Source organism: Corylus avellana, chromosome ca2 (assembly GCF_901000735.1).
Source record: "Corylus avellana chromosome ca2, CavTom2PMs-1.0".
Lineage (NCBI taxonomy): Eukaryota > Viridiplantae > Streptophyta > Magnoliopsida > Fagales > Betulaceae > Corylus > Corylus avellana.
In genome coordinates this window covers 47,027,360-47,049,107 of record NC_081542.1, presented here as the reverse complement: position 1 = coordinate 47,049,107, position 21,748 = coordinate 47,027,360, and the positions used below count along the sequence as shown (strand labels likewise).

At 36.2% G+C, this 21,748-nt stretch overlaps 2 protein-coding genes, 1 long non-coding RNA gene and 1 pseudogene across 4 annotated transcripts in view; 3 read left to right on the top strand and 1 right to left on the bottom strand.

The window, feature by feature from the left end:
• The first annotated feature begins 2,247 nt into the window (after nt 1-2,247).
• Nucleotides 2,248-9,398, top strand: LOC132168755 (cysteine-rich receptor-like protein kinase 25; annotated as a pseudogene).
• On the bottom strand, nt 3,257-6,059 carry LOC132168756 (uncharacterized). Of its 2 annotated transcripts, none has more exons than XR_009438927.1 (3): nt 5,676-6,059; nt 4,507-4,581; nt 3,257-3,346 (listed from the first exon to the last, which is right to left on the bottom strand). It is a non-coding gene; the product is annotated as an uncharacterized LOC132168756 (long non-coding RNA). The 2 variants fall into 2 exon arrangements; XR_009438926.1 differs by lacking the exon at nt 3,257-3,346 and adding an exon at nt 3,606-3,680.
• Nucleotides 9,399-16,110: 6,712 nt separating the features above from the next.
• On the top strand, nt 16,111-19,467 carry LOC132170049 (cysteine-rich receptor-like protein kinase 10). Its single transcript, XM_059580965.1, has 7 exons — nt 16,111-16,915; nt 17,434-17,568; nt 17,652-17,767; nt 18,071-18,281; nt 18,541-18,778; nt 18,872-19,025; nt 19,147-19,467. Exons 1-7 carry the CDS (start codon nt 16,111-16,113, stop codon nt 19,465-19,467), a joined length of 1,980 nt encoding a protein of 659 aa, XP_059436948.1.
• A 1,388-nt stretch (nt 19,468-20,855) lies between these two features.
• Nucleotides 20,856-21,748, top strand: part of LOC132170048 (cysteine-rich receptor-like protein kinase 10) — a 3,006-nt gene continuing 2,113 nt past the window's right edge. The window contains exon 1 of the mRNA XM_059580964.1: nt 20,856-21,699. Coding sequence (XP_059436947.1) covers nt 20,856-21,699 — 844 coding nt within the window. The remainder of the gene's footprint in view (nt 21,700-21,748) is intronic.

The window sequence follows — 21,748 nt, the reverse complement described above, 5'->3', positions numbered from 1 at the left end:
TAAAATTAGGGCATATCCTCGTCATCAACTTTAATATTAATATTTTTTACATCCAAAATAATTTTATATATTAAAGTCCCCAAAATGATGACAAAGAGATGTACCTTCTTTCGTCTTCATGATATGTAACTGTTGCTCCACAACCATGCTCAACGATTGGAGTAGTGTAAAATATTCTTAGAAAATTGATTCCATCATATCTTTTCAATCCCTAAACCGCCAAGACCAAGAGCAAGAGAGGTTGGTGACGATCGATCATGGGCTTCAACCTCTGCATGACCCTTTTGTTTCTCTCCTAAACCCTTATCAGCTTCCATAGCCAAACCCCAACTGAAGCTACTCCAACTTACCTCGACCATGCCTGTATAAACACAACCACTTTAACCGCCAACAGCACCTGCCAATCCAACCTCCTTCATGAAGGAGGTGATCATCACCTCCTCTCTTACCTCTCCTCCAACACTACTAGCAACCTCGAATTCTACAACGCCTCTGCTGGAAACTCCGTTGACACGGTTTATGGCCTCTTCCTCTGCCGCAACATCCCTGCCAAGACTATGTTGCCGTGGCAACCAAACAATTAGTCGACCGCTGCCCCGAGAGAAAGTGGTCGTGGTAGTTCGACCACCTCCTCTAGTCGATTATGGAATTGGTTTGACCACGCTAATTAAAGGCTTAAAGGTAGTTCAACAACTATAGATTTGAGATTTGAGCCATCCTGTAATTGGTCATAGGAGTGCTTTGACCACTCCCAACAATGGAATAGGGTGTCCGATTGTGGCCATGGAAGTAGTCTACCACTCCCAAGTCCAAAACTTTTTTAAAAATAAATTTATTATGGGTAAATTTGTAATTTTATAATGATCATATTGAAAAATGGCTGAAATTTGTACGATGAATTATTTGTTACACAATAGATCACTAAAAGTTATTTATTTCTTTTGAAACCTACTTTTTAAAGCTCATAGATTAATTATTTAAGTTCAAACCACATAGAGTTTTGTAATTTTTAAACTGATCGAGGCGCAATCACTTGGCAAGATGTGAAAATGATGACCAAGTGGGTCTCGTTTTCTTCCATCTCTTTTATTTATCAGAAGATGAATGATTTACATCAATATTTTTTTATTTCATCCTACAAATTCAATATATCAACCATTAGATTTGTGGACTCATATGAACCTCACACAAATTCAATGGTAGATTTATCAATTCACTATGGAGATAGTTAAAAGATAATTAAAAATATAATGAATTCTATGACTGAGCAAGATGTGGAAGTCCAGACCAAGCGAGTTACATTTTCTTTATCTTTTTAATTATCAAAAGTGGGTTAGGCTTAGGGCCTATTTAGGTGTGTGTTTGAGATGTTTAAAAGTGCGTTTAATATTCAGAAAGTTGGTTTGAAGAAAAAAATACTTGTTTGGTAAAAAAAATTGAAATCGCTTTTAAGGGTTCAAAAGACCTAAAAATGATCAAAATACACTTTTGGCAAAAGCTTAAAATTGAAGTTTTTGCCAAAAAGTGTTTTTTTAATTTAACAGCACTATTTTTCAAACACAATCTCAAACGTGATCTTAAGAATCTAATGACGACATAAACAAAACATCAAACAAGCGAGAAAAAGAGTAGCCATTAACAATCACTAGTAAAGAGGGAAAATATAGGTTCCTATTCTGGAATCTGGTCAATAGGTTTCAGATTTTTTCACCACTAATTAATAAATATTGTCAACTAGTCAATAAATTGTTACTATTAGGTAACAAAGAATAGGAAAAAACCACGTAGAGTTTAGTAATTTTTAAACTCCTCTCTTCGTTAATATTCTTTGTTTTTTAACTAGTCAATTAGGGTTTTTCCCGCAATCAACAAAGGAGAAAAGGCGTAATTAGAGAGAGAAGTGGGGTTTGGAGCCGACCACATATTGGACTTCTGTTAATTTTCCAGCAGGTTAGTTGTTTATGATAGATTGAATACTTAGACCAAACTACACGTTCACGAAGTCATTCAACATGTTACGTCAAACATTGTGGGTGAGGATTAGAAGACTTGGAATTATCTTTTAGAAGACTTGGACTATCTTTTAGAAGACTTGGAATTATCATTTTGGCAAGCGAGAAGCATAAAAATTTTCTAGATGTTGCAAGGTTTTTTACGATATTATGTTTTGGGTCAGGCTTAACTGTAATATCCTTTAAACAGAATAATTTTTTTTTAAAAAAAAAAAAAAGAAAAAAAAAAATCCACACGCTTTCCTTCTCCAATGACTTTTCCCATGCCTTGGTTTCTACAACTATGGCTGGGATCCGGTCGACCTGTTCTCTGGCAGGGGCATAGAAGGAATAATGAGGTGGCTTGACTTCCTTTCATTGACCGGCGTAAACAATATTTGCCCACTAAACACTCGAGTCCAGATTCCTTGGATCTGGTTATTGGCAAACATTTTCTAAGAAAAATAAGCAACTTAGATAAGTTTATAAACTAAACCTCTTCCAAGATATTTGTTCACAAAAAAACATACGGGCTTAATTGCCTTCTTTCAACGTCTCCATGATCCTAGTAATTCTTTCCTTGCTGAGCTTCCTTAGCCTCACCAGTGCACAAGTCCCAAATTACCGTCACCATTTCTGCTCAAATGAATCCACTTTCACCCCCAACAGCACCTACCAGCTTAACCTCAACCACCTGCTTTCTTTCCTTTCCTCCAATGCCACGCTTGAAAGTGGTTTCTACAACGCCACTGCCGGCCAAAGCCCCGCCACCACAATTTACGGCCTCTTCCTCTGCCGTGGTGACCTTACCACGGATGCCTGCAGAGACTGCGTGGCAACTGCAACCACAGAGCTTGCTCAGCAGTACTGCCCCGTAGGAAAAGTGGCCATGATATGGTATGATGAATGCATGCTGCGCTACTCAAACCGGTCGATCTTTTCCACCATGGAGGAAGAGCCCAGCAAATTTCTGTGGAATGTGAGGGATATAACAGAGCCAGACCGCTTCGGTAAGCTAGTGAACGCCACGTTGAATGACTTGGTGCCTCAGGCTGCAAATGCTCCATCCAGTGCTAAAAAGTTTGCTGCTAACAAAGTCAATTTTACGGAATTCCAAACGCTATACAGCCTTGTCCAATGCACCCCTGACATATCCAGCGCTGATTGCAATACGTGTCTTCGGAGAGCCATGACAAACCTACCGATGTGTTGTGGTGGAAAGCAAGGGGGTAGAGTTCTGTATCCCAGTTGTAATCTTAGGTATGAAATATTCCCGTTTTACCAGATACAATCTGTGCCCACACCAACACCGTCACCGACACCAACACAAACACCAATGCTTCATCCTCCTCCAGCTGCAGGTCAGGTCACAAGACCAAAAGGTAAAGTCAAAACTTAATGGCCACTTTCATACCATGATAGTAGCAAATACAATGGCATGCTCCGTAGGATAAATCAGGACAGGATAGCTGATGAAAATCAAAGTGAAACTTTCTTTGCTTTTCTCTTTAGTAGATACAAAATGATGAAATAGATGTGATTCTCCTTATGCTCACGGTTTATGATTTTGAGACAGTAGAGGATAATAGATACAATAAGCCATGATAAAGAACTAGCCTTAAAATCCTTTGCCATGTCAGTGGTTTTGGGCATGCATTCAATATGGTAGAATATTGGAGTGAAAATCACCTAGCCAAAAGAAAAACAGATGGAGCAAAATTAGATCAACCTGATGTAATGATCTCAGCAACCGAATTCATCCGGAAACCCAGGTGGATAGTGTACTTCACCCTTCGAGTTATTTTTAGTGTAATCTCGCAAATGAAAGACCAGGAGTCAAGGTTGTCTAAAATATATATCTTTGAAACATAATTTTGAACTATTGTACTGGTTAGTATGTTCACGAATTTTTTTTTTGTTGTTTTTGCAGGAAAAAGTACTTCAATAAAAATTATCGCCATCATCATCGTGGCCTCAATTGCTGTCTCTCTGGTGCTATGCACTATGATCTACTACTTGCTAAGACGGAGAACAAGAAAGAAGTACAATGCTCCACAGACTGAAAAGGGTAAGGAAATATTTGATTGAAATTTATATAATGCAAAACCCTAAAGGGCCTGCAAAACTACTGTGACTGATATCCCTCAACATGTCTATAATTATTTTTGATAAGTAACATGTCTATAATTTTTATTTTTTTTTTAGAAAAAAAAAAAAATAACATAACACAACAAAACAGCTAATAACACAATATCCAATGACGCATATATCTTGTTCTCCAAACAAAACCAATATCCATAAAACCATCGCATAATATCAAATTAACCAAATGTCTACATAACAATACTCCATAAAATCAAATACCACAATATTAATTATAAACCAACTTTTTTGTATAAGTATTTGATTTTATGGAGTATTTAAACATGCGAAAGAAAATAAAAATATCTAAATATTACAATTAAAGTAGCCAACAATATAACCCAATTCTAAATCATATAAAATAATAAAATACCTTAGCAAATCCTCATGAATTTGAACTTTATGATTCTCAACCTCTGAATTCTCTGACTAGAACGGTCCTGAACCACTGTATTATTTGAAAAATATTAAAGAGGTTTGATGTGTCATCTTAGTCAGTTGAAAAAGTTAACCTAGCTGTGAGATCGAGCAATGTAGGACTTACCTATTTTTCTTTCATTTCCAAAAACAATTCATTATAACTTAAAAGCAGGAAATATAACATGCAAAATAATACAGTACTTACATGAACAAAAAAATATCATATCAGTTAACCAAATATGCTTTTCAAGTGTAAACGTAACAAGGTAATAAATTCACTTTTTCTTAATTGAGTAGCAATCATGGAAATATTTTCTCATATAGGTTACAATCTACAGCAATCAAAAAAGTTATTCATCATTGCTAACATCACAAAACACCAACCTCAGGCCTTGGCATATTCTCATGGTCTTTTTTTGAATTAGGAAACTGATATTCAAATCAGACCCTAAAACATAATGCCCATCAAATCAAAGCATCAGCGTTCGACTCAGGCCCAAATATTCATCTTTCAAATCAGAACATTGGTCTTCAAAGTAGACTAATTGTCTTTAATTACATATTAGCTATAAAATAAAACGTCCAATTTAAGCCAAATCTACCCAAGTCTAGATTCACTTAATACATTAAATCACTAATTAACGATCCCAATTTCATTTTCAAACTAACAGTTTGGAAATTTGACATCTCTTCGAAATACCCCAATTTCACCTTAACACGAAACCCTAATTGCCCATTTTTATCAATTTTTTCATATCCCACCTAAATTAAATAGAGAAATGGATATTCATGCAAGCAATTTAATCCTCTAATAACACAACGGAAATACCAAATTAACTCCAAGAGCCGAAACCCTTACATTTCCTGCATAAACAACTCTAATTCAAAAAATTCCTCAAATTTATCATAACCCAAGACAATGTGAATGATCAAACATATGATTCGAACATCTATTAACATAAATCAACCATCAATTCCGATAAATTAAAGCCGAATCATAAAAAGACTAAAATTTGACCTTTTAGAACCCTAAGTTCAAAGACTTTCAAATTCACAACAAAATAAATAAAAATTTCCTTAAATTGACACCACAAAATGAAAGAACAGATCAGTTTTTTGTACCTCTACATAATCAATTGAAGAAAAACATGCAATTTGGATCGGATTGGATCACGGGTCGCCATTGGCATTGGGTTTGGTAGAAAAATCATTTTTTGGCGGTCTTGGGTCGAAATACGACGGCTTCAAGGCTAGAGAAGGCGGGCCAAGGTGTTTGGGGATTGAATCCGGCCAAAATCCCAACAATTTTGTGAGATTTGGCCAAGGAAAGATCAATCTTCTTCCTCTTTGGCGGCAACGGCGAGGGAGAGGGGCAACGACAGCTCATTCTCCGCCTCTCGCATTCTCTCTTTCTTTACTTTCTTTGATGGTGTTGCAAGCAATACATACGGGTTCCACTTGGGGTTAAACTCTCGTGCTTCCCCCCCCTTTTTTTATCCCTCTAAAATAAATATTATTGATATCCTTCCACACGTGCGATCGAAGATTCCAATCAATGTTTTTACACCATTTGTGTGCATAGCAACCAGCGGAATTACAAGCATAGAGGCCTTGAAATTTGATTTGGCTACAATAGAAGCTGCCACACACAAATTCTCAGATGACAAAAAGCTGGGTGGAGGTGGATTTGGTGTGGTTTACAAGGTATGGAATTAGTATTTATTGTTTACTGTTTTTTTTTAAAAAAAATATAAAATTAGCACGTGTGGTTGCGCTCTTTAGAATTTAAAAGGTGGCCTAAAACTCTCTATGATTAGCAAAAATGACAGTTCACTTCTTACCCCGAACTTTTGTTCAAATTTTTTTTACAAAGACTGTCAAAGCTAAGTTAAATTTCAAATAAAATTTTGAGGCAAGGAGTGATTTATCATTTTTGCATACAACAGAGAGTTTTAAGCATCTTTGGAAACCTTAGATAACGAATTGCAAATCAATGCAATCACATGGATTGATTTGCATTTTTCCCTTCATTATTATTTTTTCAAGAGAATTGTATATAAATCTAATGCATGCAAAATCCAAAGAATCCAAAATTCAAAAGCTTCAAATTTATACATAAATTAATTTGTTTGGTTGAAATATCTTCTTAGGGTATGTTACCCGATGGACAAAAAATAGCTGTGAAGAGGCTCTTGATGAATTTGGAACAAGGTCCACACACAAAGGAATTTAAGAATGAGGTTATTTTGGCAGCCAAGCTTCAACATCGAAACCTTGTGAGGCTATTGGGATTTTGCTTTGAAAAACAGGAAAAAATACTCATCTATGAATTTGTGCCCAACAAAAGCCTTGACTATTTTCTATTTGGTCAGTCCTTTCTAAGTATATGTCCATTTCATTGTTCGTCATACTAGATTAATGCATGGATCCTATTTGCAGCTCAATTTTTAGTTAACTTTTATCTTCTCTTCAACCATCAATTCCGATTCATTTATTCTAACAAGATATTGAATTTTGATGAATGTAGACTTTGAAAAGAAAAGACTATTAGATTGGTCAACACGGCACAAGATCATTGAAGGAATTGCACGTGGAATTCTTTATCTCCATGAAGATTCTCAGCTTAGAATTATACATCGTGATGTTAAAGCTAGCAACATACTATTAGATGAGGACATGAATCCAAAAATTTCAGACTTTGGCGTGGCAAGGATTTTTGGAGTTGATCAAACTGAAGGAAATACTAGTACAATTGTTGGGACATAGTAAGTATTGGACTATATAATATCTATATATCCGTAACTAAAATCTAGGAGAAACTTCACTTACCCCTCCTTAACTTTTATTTTTTATTTTTTGCAATCACTATCCTAAAGTTTAAAAACTCTCAATTTAGTGTATCAAAGTTTGAAATGTAACCCCATCCCCCCGGGGCAAGGGTTAGGAGTTAAATGAAACAAAAAAGGGGGTGAAATGACATTTATACCCCTGTAAAATTTATTAAATTGCAAAATTACCTTATATATATATATATATATATATATTAAAAAAATGAGTGTTTTGAGAATTTCTAGGGCCTTTGTTAGGATTTAATAGAAAATTCTAACAGATGGATGATATTGCAAAGTTTTTAAAGTTGGATACACTAAATTGAGAGTTTTTAACTTTAAGAGGATAATTGAAAAGACAATGAAAGTTTAAAGAGGTTTAGTGAAGTTTCCCCTAAAATCTTAGAAAAAATGTTGTCAAGGATTACTGATCTTATTAATTTCATATTAAAAATCTAATACTAGGAAAAGAAAGAAAAACAATTGTCATTCTAACCCGAAGAAATTAACATCTTGTCATTGATGGACATAATTAATTCTAAGGTTTCATAATCGTTTAGTGACATTGCTGAGTTAATAATGCTTCTTTGCAGTGGTTACATGTCTCCAGAATACGCAATGCATGGACACTTCTCTGTGAAGTCTGATGTATACAGTTTTGGTGTCCTAATATTAGAGATTTTAAGTGGTAACAGCAGCTCTTCTTTCGATCAGTCAAACACTGCTACGGACCTATTGACCTATGTGAGTTTGAAACATATTATGATTTATTTTTTTTGGGCATTACATTTTATTTCCTCAAACTACAACCTCATTTGCATTTACACTTCTATATACGACTTATTGCAAATCAGACTAACAAACTACCAAAATATTTTGAGTGACCTTTTGTGCCAAATTTGGCCATTAGTTTGGATGGAAAAGGTTACATGTGGCTAGCACATGTGTAACCCAGTTTTGGATGACTAATTTTTCTATTATTTTGTATAGAAACAGAGAGTATTTGCAATGCCCTGTGGCGTACTTATAATGTTTACAATATCCATGTGGCGCTACGACTATTTCTTTACTAAATCTAGCTGCTTGGCCACTCCCATTTGAACATATAGGTGGTCCACACAACTACTCACATCTATTCAAAGACTGTTATAGGTGGTCGTGCAGCTACCCTCATTTGTTTTTGTGGCACTACGAGTGGCCGCACAACCCTCCATTTTTTTTTTTTTAAATCATATTTATAATACAAAACATGAGCAAAGTTGTCAAAAAAAAAAAAAAAAAAAAAAAAACAACAACAACAACTTAGGCGCACTTGTTAGTTACATGTGATGTTTTTCACCCAAACTAACATCAAATCTGACACAAATGATTGTTCAGAATACTTTGGTAATTTGTAGATCATAGTTTGAAAGTATAAATACAAAGTGGATAAGAGTTTGACATGATAAAGTATAATTTACCTTCTTTTTCTTTTGTAACATCACCTCCAAGTGAAACATGCATACAGAAGGGTGACACAATAAGAATATTGACCAATTGATGCAGGCTTGGAATCATTGGATCAATGGAACATTCTTGGAGTTGTTGGATCCAAGTTTGAGAGATTCTCACTCAATAAATGAAGTCATCCGCTGTATCCATATTGGCTTACTATGTGTTCAAGAAAATCCATCTGACAGACCAACAATGGCAGTAATAAATCTCATGCTTAACAGTGACACTGTTACTCTGTCATCACCTCAAAAGCCTGCATTTTTTCGTCATAGAGGAACAGAGCCAAACATGCCATAAATAAGCAGGAGTCAGCTCAATCTACAAGTACGTCAATGCCATTGTCTGCCAATGAAGCATCGATTATTGAAGTATACCTTTGATAGTGTCAGTAGCAAGGGCTTCTTAAAAGTTAAGTATCTTTTTAATTTGTCATGAAACTCAAACGTTATGCTCTATACGACTGGTCGAAAATTTGTCATGCGTGAACCAGACAAGAAAGAAAAATAATGGGGAAACTACACCCCAATGCATTCCATCATGAGCTTGGTTGTTGATACTCAAAAATTAAGTATCAATTTCAATTTCAATGCATTCATTGATATTGATCAATGAGACTTGCCGGATCTATCCTTGTACACGTCTCCAAATCATAACTGTATATGTGACAATCTAAACATTTTAAAGTTGGATACGATAAATTAAATTTTTTTAAAGTTTAAATGATGATTGTAAAAACACAGAAAGTTTAAGGGAGATATAAGGGACATTTCACCTATACTTTACCAAATATTTTTATATCAAAAACATAATTCTAGTTGTAAGATCTTGCCCATAACGTCTTTGTGTTTTTCTCCCACTCAACCCACTTCTTATGTTGGGAATTGGATCCTCTCCAATTGATTTGAACTTGAGAATATCCAGTTAGTTATATTTGTTGGGTGGTTTTGGACATCTCTCAACCCCAAAAGCTAACTCAAGAGGTGATGCTTTTTTTTTTTTCACACTTATAAAGTGGCCACCAGCCATTTCCACAACCAATGTTGGATAATTCCAACAATCTCCTCCTCATACATCGGGCTTTAGGTCGAAGCAGTGATAACCCGTTTCTCCCGTGGACTATTGAGCTGAGACATGTTGGTTGAACCTGGGCTCTAATACCCCGTGTTGGATGGTCTTGGGCCTCTCTCAACCCCAAAAGCTAGTTCAAGAGATGATGTTTTCCTTCACACTTACAAAGTGACCACCAGCCCATTCCACAACCGATGTGGGATAGCCCCAACAATCTCCTCCTTACATATGGGGCCCTAGATTGAAGCAGAGATAACTCATTTCTCCTGTTGACTATTAGGTTGAGACTTGTTGGTTGAACTTGAGCTTTGATTCCCAGTGACCAGTGTTAGGTGGTCTTGGGTCTCTTTTAACTCCAAAAGCTAGCTCAAGCGGTGAGGTTTTCCCTCACACTTATAAACTGTCAGCCCCGATAACCCCAACAATGTCCCCCTCACACATCGGGCTCTGGGTCAAAGCAGACTTGTTAGTTGAACCTAGGCTTTGATACCCAGTGTTGGGTGGTCTTGGGGCTTTCTCAACTCCAAGTGAAGGAAAACATAATAAAAAGAGAGGCAATTTTGTTTTAAGGTTTACATTTTTGTTTTTATTGATTTAATAAGATTTATAATAGAAAACAATCCTTTTTTGAAGAACCACTTTGGTAAATTTCATAAATGGATTATTGACAAAGCAATAGAGCAATAAAATATCTCTGATACAAGAAGGACACTCCTCTAACCATACGGTATCATTCACCTATTTTAAGGCCAGTTTTGCTAGTCCATGCGCCACCTTATTCGCCTCACGATACACATGGTTTACTTGCCACCTTGAGAAAGTATTTAGACTTTGCCTAACGTCATCAATCAAGTGGCCAATCATGCTAGCATTTCTGTCCTTGTCTTGGATGGCATCAAAAATTTGCTTTGCATCCCCTTCCAGTATCATTTGTTGCACACCCATTTCTTGGCCCAAGACGACCCCGAAATAGGTAGCCATGGCCTCTGCAGCTAATGAATCCCACTACCCCATTCTTATGATACTTTTCGCCGCTAGGAATTTGCCTGGCGTGATCATGCAGAAAACAATCCTATTTATAGAAAAACTACGTAAAAAAGAATAATACAAATATAAAAATAGTATGATTACCTAAAAGGTAGGAGATCCAATAAAATCAGATTTGAATATAAAAATATATTCTAACATTCTCTCAATTCTTCAAAAAAAGGTCAAAAAATTAATTAAATTTTGAGTTTGATTTTTGAATTTTTTTTTTCATAGAGATGGTATGGGTTGACCGCATAGGCGGAGAGGGTGGCTGGAAACTCCCTAGAGTTGGTGGGTGGCAAGTTGCCAACCGATGGCAGTCACGTATCAAGAATATGCCAAAATAGGTCAAACATTATTGCAACAATAGGCCAAAGTTCAAATATTTTGGCATTTAATTTTTTTTTTTTTTTTAAAAAAAGAAAGTGGATGTGAACGTGCCACAAATAAAAAAAAATGCTAAGATGTCACTTGAAAATGTTGAGTAACATTTCTCGGGACAGTTAAGGTGGTATAAGAGCATTCACAATAGTTTTTCTATATATAACTTTTGTTTTTTTTTTTCTTCTTAAATATTGGATAATACTAAAAATCTAATACTAGGAAAAGAAAGAAAAACAAATGGCATTCTAACCTGAAGAAATTAACATCTTGTCATTGATGGATATAATTAATTCTAAGGTTTCATAATGGTTTAGTGACATTCTTGAGTTGATAATGCTTTTTTGTAGTGGTTACATGTCTCCAAAATATACAATGCATGGACAATTCTTTGTGAAGTCCAATGTATATAGTTTTGGTGTCCTAATACTAGAGATTTTAAGTGGCAACAACAATTCTTCTTTTGATCAATCAGACACTACTACGGACCTATATTGACCTCTGTGAGTATGAAAAACATGTTATGATATTTTCTTCTTTTGGATATTCATTCTTTTTTCCTAATAGAAAGAGGGAAAAAGGGTTACAAGGGAGGATCTTTCCTACTTCTGATTTAACCTTTTTTTCTCAAACTACAACCTCATTTGCTTTTTTACCTCTAAATAAGACGTTTTGCAAATTGGACTTATAAACTACCAAAATATTCAGAGCAACCTTTAGTGCCAAATTTGGCCATTAATTTGGATGGAAAAGGTTACATGTGACTAGCTAACCGATTTTTGGATTACTAATTTTCTATTATTTTGTATAGAAACCTACTGTATTTTGAATCACCAAGCAGGATATTCATAATAGTTTGGTAGGATAAAGTATAATTTGCCTTCTTTTTCTTTTGTAACATCACCTCCAAGTGAATTAGGGCTGACAAAACATGTACCTGGCAAATAAATAGGTACCCGTTTATTCTATGTATGTAACTATTTTTTATGACGCCTATATGAACCTTATTATAAAAAAAAAAAACATGCATAAAATAAACGGGTCGTAAATAGGTTATATCAAGTACCTATTTTGCCAGCCCGAAAGTGAAACATGCATACAGAAGGGTGACACTATAAGAACTTTGACCAATTGATGCAGGCTTGGAACCATTGGATCAATGGAACATTCTTGAAGTTGTTGGATCCAAGCTTGAGAGATTCTTACTCAACAAATGAAGTCATCCGCTGTATCCATATTGGCTTACTGTGTGTTTAGGAAAATCTAGCCGACAGACTCACAATGGCATCAATAAATCTCACGCTTAGCAGTAACACTGTTACTCTTTCATCACCTCAAAAGCCAGTGTTTTTCGGTCATAGAAAATCAGAGCCAAACATGCCATAAAGGAGCAGGAGTCAATGTATTTGGGAGTTTTAGGCGAAATTTTGAAGTTCAACCTTATTTTTTTAATATTTAAATATTAATTAAATAATATTTATTTTAATAATATTATTATATTTTTATAATATTATTATTATTTTCATTCTCATTGTTGTTTCATGACTTTTAAGTTTGACTTTTAACTAGTTGCCCAAAAAAATTGATATGGCACATTTGTTTTTTTAGGTTAATTGGTCTTATTTTACAATTGGCTTATTATATTGGAGCCTTATTTTAGAGGCATTAAATTTTTATGGGAAAAAATTTTGGGCCTTATTTAAAAAAAATTAAGCCTTAAGTTCAAATAAAATTTTAAATTTTTTTGGGTCTTATTAAAATTTTTTTTTGAGCCTTCCTAACTGGGAGCCCTAGGCAACTGCCTCAGTGGCCTAGCCATTGAGCCGGCCTAAGGCAATGCCATTGCCAGTAGCAAGGTCTTCTTAAAAATTTGTCATGTCATGAACCAGACAAGAAAGAAAATAATGGGGAAAATACGCCCCAATGCATTTACATAAGCTTGGATGTTTGACATCTTCAGAGTATTTTACTCATCAAATTGTTTGATTTAACGTTAAATTTTGATAAAAAGGTTGGCATTACAAACTTTTAAAAGATGCAACATTCATGGAGTTGTCATGCTAAGCAGTTTACTCTGTTACTTGATTGATCATCACCTCAACGGCCAGAGTTTTTCCTTCGTAGAATAACAAAGTCTAATGCGCCAACAAATGGGTTGGAAGCAAGCAATTCAGGGCCATTGTCTGATCATATTTTCTCCTTTCTCTTGGGCCTGATACAAAGGGCTTGCAACTCACTCATATGGGCCTGGGAGACTCACGAACCTGCAATGGGCCCCAAGATCGACATAGCCAATTACAGCCCTCGTAATGACTTTGACTTTTATTTGTCCAAACTTTTTCAATGTACTTCTAGGCTTGGGTATCGGTCAAAACGGTCCGGTTAAGGACCTTATCGGTTATTAACCGATAATTTTCGGTTAAACGGTTTATTAACCGATACCGAACCAATAAGAATTTTAACCGATAATTTCGGTTAAAACGGTACACGGTTAAACGGTCCGGTTAAACCGGTTAACCGATTTAACCGAGAGCTTTATATTGATTTATTTTGTTGGGCCAAAAACCAAAAATGAGTTTTTTTTACTTTTGAGAGCCCAAATACTTTTTGTTGGGCTAAAATAACTTATTAAAAATGAGTTGTTTTAGGGACCAAATACTTTTTGTTGGGACCCAAATATTTGTTTTTTGAGCTAAAAATTGAAGCTCTTTTATATTGATCTACTTTCAACATTTTTTTTTTTATATTATAAAATACATTTTTCCAAAGCAAATGGACTAGTTAACGTAATGAATGCTAATTAGACTAGCAAAACTAGTTAATGAAAAATGCTTTTACCAAAGGCAAAGAAATCCCATCAAATGCCATCACTTAAAAAAAAACATCAAACCTACCCAAACCCAAATTAAAATAAAATTCATTAATGAATAACAAACAAAGTATTAACTAATTAAAGTCACTTAGCAAAAGGAAAATAAGTCATGGGCAACACCATTACACAAATTCGGAAACCTGTGTCACTTGTGGGAATTTGGAAACCTCTCTAAAAGACTAAACGGTGCCGTTTTGGGACTAGGACTAAAAAAAAAAAAAATCCGGTTTCTTATCGGTTAAATCGGTTAACCGATAAGAACCTCTTAACCGGACCGGACCGAATTCTGGTATACTTTTTTTAACCGATAAGCATATCGGCATATCGGCTACGGTTTATATCGGTTCGGTCGAAGCCGGTAGACGGCCGGTTAAACGGTAACGGTTAATTTGCCCACCCCTATGTACTTCCATTTTGGGTGAGGCTTACATGCGGTAATTCCAAACTACCGCAATCTACGGTAGTTTGGATGGAAGGCTGAGATCTTCTAATGGATTTAAATATTAATTTTTTAAAGAAATAATATAAAATTCAATATTTAATTAAAATTATTAAAATTATTAAAATATTAAAATATTAAAAAATTAAAACTAATAAAAAAGAAAATAAAAAATGAAACCCCTTGGTCTCTCTCTCTCTCTCTTTTCCCTTAAATTCTTCCCCTCTCGTCAAATCTCCCTCTCTCTTTGTTTCTGAAATCTGTTAAGGAGAGGGTGATTAAATAACGAACAGAGAAGGAGAAGAAAGGAAGTGTAGATGATAGAGAAGGTGAAAACAGAGAAAAAGAAAGAGGAAAGAGTTAGGAAGCCGGTAGATTGGGAGCAGGTGGCGTCAGCGTGAAGAATAGAGGGAAAGGGAGAAAAAGAAGAAAAGAAAACAAGGGGCTAAACCAACTGGCAGGACTTGGGTGGTCCGCCACCCCCAAAACCCGCAAACTTTTTTTGAAGTTTTTTTTTTTTCTTTTCGACCTTTTGTCGATTCACGCCTTTGGCCATAGGGTGGTTCGTCCATCCTAGACCGGCCATAGCCAAAATGGGGTGGCTGGAACCACCGCTTGGCCAAAATTGTGCACCAAAAAGGAAACAAACAATCAGAGCAGAATTTTACCAATCAAACATACCAAACACTTTCGGAAATCATATACCCAGAAAAAAAATTTCAATCTTTGCCTAAATTTTCTGCAATTATAGGCTAATAATATGGTACCCACAATCAAACATCACAAACTTCAGGTTTGAACTTGTGAGAGAGAGAGAGAGTTGCCAAGCATAACGACAGAGAGAAACTGTAGAGGAGTATTGATTTTTCTTTTTCTTTTTCTAATTATTGAATATTTTAATATTTAACAAATTTTATATTATTACTTTTAAGAAAATAATTTTCTAATACCCCTCAATACATCTCGGTGGTCCAACTAAACTACTGTAGATTGCAGTAGTTTAATTGGACCGCACCTAAGCCTTGCCCCTTCATTTTATCATGGGCCGTCCTAAATGAATTACTTATTTTCCACGCATTGACTAAGCTTGGGCAAGAGTTTAGTACTTATTAAAAATAGTTTAAAAAATAATTTTTATTGCCACGTCATTTTAATTAAATAATAACAGTATATCTTTCAAAGGCCACTGGCCCAGTCTACTCGGATGGACGATGCTTTGGGGCACAAATTTGCGTTATTTATTTATTTTTTTCCGAAGTATTTTCCCAACTTTGACTGAGATCTGCGTTACGAATTCGGTGGTTTGACTTTGCTAGCGTCACGTCAATGAGCCCTAAAATTGCCGCCACCATGGGCATGCACATGCTGCTCGTATATATCTGAGTTAAATATTATTACAAAATCAATCCTAGAGTCGCCGAGAGCAAGTGGTTGGTGGTGAGGATCATGGGCTTCAACCTCTGCATAACCCTTGTGTTCTTCTCCATGCTGATCACCTACCATAGCCAAACCGGAACTGAAGCTGCTCTAACTTACTTCGACCATTTCTGCCCCAACACAACTACATCCACCGCCAACAGCACCTATCGATCCAACCTCAATCACCTCTTCGCTTACCTTTCCTCCAACGCCACCAGCAACTTGGAATTCTACAACGCCTCCGCCGGAAACTCCATCGACATGGCCTACGGCCTCTTCCTGTGCCGTGGCGACCTCCTTGCCGGAGCGTGTCGAGACTGTGTTGCCGGGGCAATCGAAGACGTAGTCGTCCGCTGCCCCGACGAGAAAGTGGTTGTGGCTTGGTACGATGAGTGCATGTTACACTACTCTAACCGGTATATCTTCTCCACCATGGTCCCCGACCCTACCTCTTACCTGTCGAGCACACAGAGTGTTTCGGAGGTGAATCGGTTTGACGAGCTAGTGAGGGCGACAATGAATGATTTGGCAACCGGCGTTTCAAATGTTGTGTCTGGAGCCAAGAAGTTTGGGACGAAAGAAGCGAAATTCACGGCGTCACAAACGCTGTACACCCTCGTGCAGTGCACGCCGGACCTGTCGGGTTACGATTGCAGTAGATGTCTTGAGATAGCAATGACATATTTGCCGGGTTGCTGTAGTGGAAAGAAATGGGTCATAGTTCTATTTCCGAGTTGCATTCTTAGGTATGATGTGTACCCATTTTACTTGACGGTAAACACATCGGCGCCAATGCCAAATCCAGAACTTGCTCCTCCACTTCCTAGGCATGGTAAGTTTCTCTCTCTCCTGTCTCCATCCAAAATACCATATTCCTGCAATTTACAATTCACATGGTTTAGAATTGTTAAATTGGCATTAGCAATTTCGGGTTGAGATAAGTAACTTCATAGGATTTTAAAAGTGATGAATAGTTTCATGTTAAATGCTTATGCATAACAAATAACTTATTGGGGAACTCTATAAGAGGTTCTAATATTATGTTAAAAATAAGAAAAATAAAAAATAGTAAATTTAATAATTTAATCTTGAGCCAAAATCTCAGCTCTAATACTAAATGTAACAAAACTTAGTTAGAACTCACTTATAAAAATTGGCTTGCTCAATGTAGGGTATTTAAGAGCTTTATATATATATATTAAGAATATGAAACACCTAAGATTGTAACATATGTGATTGCACAATAGGATAAGGTTTTGTCACGACTACTAGTCAATAAAAAATTATTGTTATTGTTATTTAAAAAAACACCTCTAATTCAATGAAATGGGAATAATATTATTTATGCAGGAAAAGGTCAAATCTCATTGGTGGCAATTGTTGCCATTATTGCTGCAATTTCTGTGTGTTCGATGCTATTCGTTGTGGGCTGCTTCCTTACCAGGAGAGCAAGAAAGAAGGACAATGCCATACAGGAAGGTGCTGGTAAATGCTAAATTATATCATTTTATGCATTCCTATATATATATTTGCTAATGTTACACTTGTTGTTACTTACATTTCTTGTTTTCTTTTGCAGCTGCTAATGATATTACAATTTGATTTTGCTACAATTGAAGCTGCCACCAACAACTTTTCAAATGATAACAAGCTAGGTGAGGGTGGATTTGGTGCAGTTTACAAGGTAATTAATTTAAATACTATTTTCAAGTCAAACAAACAATTCATAAATAAAGAACACTCCTCAAAACACAAAATTGTTTCATATTTATATCACATTATAATAAATTTTCAAATTAAAAAAAAAAAAAAAAACACCCAAAATACATTAACAGACATACCCTAATGATTTTCGTTATTTGTTTACTTTTTGCTAGCGTAGTATTTCTAGTAATGCAAATTTGACAATGCTTAAGCTTTTGTTGTTGGGACTATAGGAATTGTAAATAGTAATTTGTTTGAACAACTTCTTAATGTACATTTGCAGGGAATACTTTTTAATAGACAAAAAATAACTGTAAAGAGGTTATCAAAAAGTTCTGGACAAGGAGCAGGAGAATTTAAAAATGAGGTTGTAGTAGTTGCTAAACTTCAACACAGAAATCTTGTAAGGCTGTTGGGATTTTGCTTGGAACGAGAAGAAAAGATACTTGTCTATGAATTTGTGCAAAACAAAAGTCTCGACTACTTTCTATATGGTTTGTCTCTTATAGGCACATGTCTAATTTTCTTGTATGGCATATGAAATCAGGTTTGAGTTTCATTTTAAAGCAGATCAAATTAATTCTTTCAAGAAGGGCTCGTTTTACAATTCGTTTAACTATATATTAGCAGATTCATTGAGCATTGTGCAGCTTAATTACAAGAGTTGAAGAGATATCTCTATTTTTTTTTTTCTATATTAATTAATTTGATATATCATGTTGAATCATGTTGAATCTTGGTGAATATATATAGACATTGAAAGACAAAGACAATTGGATTGGTCAACACGTTACAAAATCATGGAAGGGATTGCTCGAGGAATTCTTTATCTTCACCAAGATTCTCGGCTTAGAATTATACATCGTGACCTTAAAGTTAGTAATGTTTTGTTAGATGAGGATATGAATCCAAAAGTTTCAGACTTTGGCATGGCAAAGATTTTTGGAGTTGATCAAACTCGGGGAAACACTCGTAGGATTGCTGGCACGTTGTAAGTAATTTTAGCATTACATTGTTTATGTAACACAAATGAGCATGCATGTTTTGTAGCTAACATTTATGTATCAATGATTTTGGTTTGTAGTGGTTACATTTCTCCAGAGTATGCCATGCATGGACAATTTTCTGTAAAGTCAGATATATATAGTTTTGGTGTCCTAATTCTTGAGATTATAAGTGGAAAGAAGATTAGTTCTTTCAATCAATCAGATGGTACTACTAGACACCTTTTGAGCTATGTGAGTAGTATGAACCAACAATTCTAATTTTGTTTTCGATGTTGCTACAAACATCATCACATTCGTGTGGAGGGAATTAAGATAATTGATTTTTGTAATATTACTTAACCAATTGATGTAGGCTTGGAAACTTTGGAGAGATGGAACGCCTTTGGATTTGATGGATCCAACATTGGGAGACTCTTACTCGATAAGTGAAGTCATTAGATGTCTCCATATTGGCTTACTATGTGTACAGAATGATCCAGTTGATAGGCCAACCACAGCATCCATAGTTCTTATGCTAAACAGTTACTCAGTTCCTCTGCTGTCACCTCAGCAACCGGCATATTTCTTTAGTAGTGGTACAGAGCAAAACATGCAATTAAGGGAGCCAGGCTTAGATCAATCTGGAAGCAAATCATTGCATTGGTCAGTCGATGAAGCATCTATCAGTCGATGAAGCATCTATTACTCAAGTATACCCTCGGTAATGTGTGTGGGAAACGCTTCACTAGAGGACAAATATTGTTTTGTAAAGTTTAAAAGCCACCTACTACTTTTAGTGTTAGAATATATACTGTGAGATTTGATTTTACAGTAATTGATTGTAATTTCCTATAATCATATTTGATTGTATCTAAATCTAATTTTATTCTTTACCCTTACTATTTTGTATTCTCTTCACCTCGCTATAAATAAAAACATGTTTTTTTTTTTTTTTTTTTTTTGTGTTGTAATCTTAATCAAGTGAATTAGAGGAAAAATGTAATCTTTAGAACTTTATCATGTGAACGTATGAACTGCCTCAACCAGCACGGGACAAAAGTATTTTGGTCATCGAAACCAAAACACCAAAACACTTCCTAAATTCGTTCAGTTTGCCAAGAAGGCTAAAGTTGGGCCAAAAGTAATGACTTTTAGTAGGTTGAGATCGAGAGGACACAATTTCGGCTGCGAAAAGCAAGAGAGTAACTAGGGATGGACCTACGACAGTAGTGATTTCACTTGATGAAAGCCAACACATTCACGTCAGAAGACCAAGAATCTTTGGCAACTCAAAAAGTGGTTTGATAATTGACACCCTTTTCGTCCCTTTGGTTGACAAATTTGGTTCATGATCAGGGCTTACGAAGGCATGCAATGGCGAGGCCTATATATTATTGATGGTATTGTACTGTTTTTAACCTCGATCGCCCTCATAGGAAAGCTGCTCAATCTATGGAATGGAGGGAGATCAAGATCGCTATTCCTTCTACTAGTTTTTCCTCCGCTAGGAGGACATTTGGGTTCCAGGATCTGAGGCGGAGTGGTACAATTTAGTTTGGCATTAAAAAAAAAAACAACAAGAAAAAAAAAACAACTTAGACCAAACTACGTACGTACATGTTTACCAAGCCATTCAACATATTAGGTGAATCTTTTTGTGTTAGGGATAAAAGACTTTGGTTTATCTTTACTTCTCGCCTTTTCTAACCGCATTTGACACGCTCTCCTCCCCCCTCCCCCCTAAAAAAAAGAAAATAAAAAAATAAAAAAAATTCCACACGCTTTGCTTTTCCAATTCTGTACGCTTCAGATCAATGACTTTTCCCTTGCCTTATTTTCTACAGCTATGACGGGAATCCTGCCGACATATTCTTTGGCAGGGGCATAGAAGAAATAGTGAAGATGTTTGCCCTGGTCCGGGTTCCTTTTCTAATTTATTTTATTTTTTTTCTAATCTGGTCCGGGTTCCTTTGATCTCGTTAATGACAGACTTTTTCCAAGAACAATAGGAAAATTATAAAAGTTTATAAACTGATGCTCTTCCAATATACCATTGATGAAAGAGAAAAAGAAAAAAAGGGCATGCCTTCTTTCAATGTCTCCATGATCCTAGTAATTCTTTCCTCGCTTAGCTTCCTTAGCCTCACCAGTGCACAAGTCCCAAATTACCGCTACCATTTCTGCTCAAATGAATCCACTTTCACCCCCAACAGCACCTACCAGTTTAACCTCAACCACCTGCTCTCTTCCCTTTCCTCCAATGCCACGCGTGAAAGTGGTTTCTACAACGCCACTGCCGGCCAAACCCCCACCGCCGCCACACTTTACGGCCTCTTCCTCTGCCGTGGCGACCTCACCACCGATGCCTGCCAAGACTGCGTGGCAACTGCAACCACAGAGATAGTTCAGCAGTACTGCCCTACAGGAAAAGTGGCCGTGATATGGTACGACGAATGCATGCTACGTTACTCGAACCGGTCATTCTTTTCCACCATGCAGGAAGAGCCCAGCAAATTTCTGTGGAACGTGAGGAATATTATAGAGCAAGACCGCTTCCGGAAGCTGGTGGAAGCCACGTTGAATGACTTGGTGCCAATGGCAACAAATGCTCCTTCCGGTGCTAAAAAGTTTGCTGCTAAAGAAGTGAGTTTTACGGAATTCCAAACGCTCTACAGCCTTGTCCAGTGCAGCCCTGACATATCCGGATCTGATTGCAATATGTGTCTTTGGGGAGCCATGGCAAACCTACCGATGTGTTGTGATGGAAAGCAAGGGGGTAGAGTTCTGTTTCCAAGTTGTAATCTTAGATACGAAACATACCCGTTTTACCAGATACAATCCGTCCTCACACCGTCACCGCCGTCACCAACACCAACACCAATGCTTCTTCCTCCTCCAGCTCCAGGACATCTCACCAGACCAAAAGGTAAAGTCAAAGCTTATTGGTCGCTTTCATGATAGACATATAATTCATG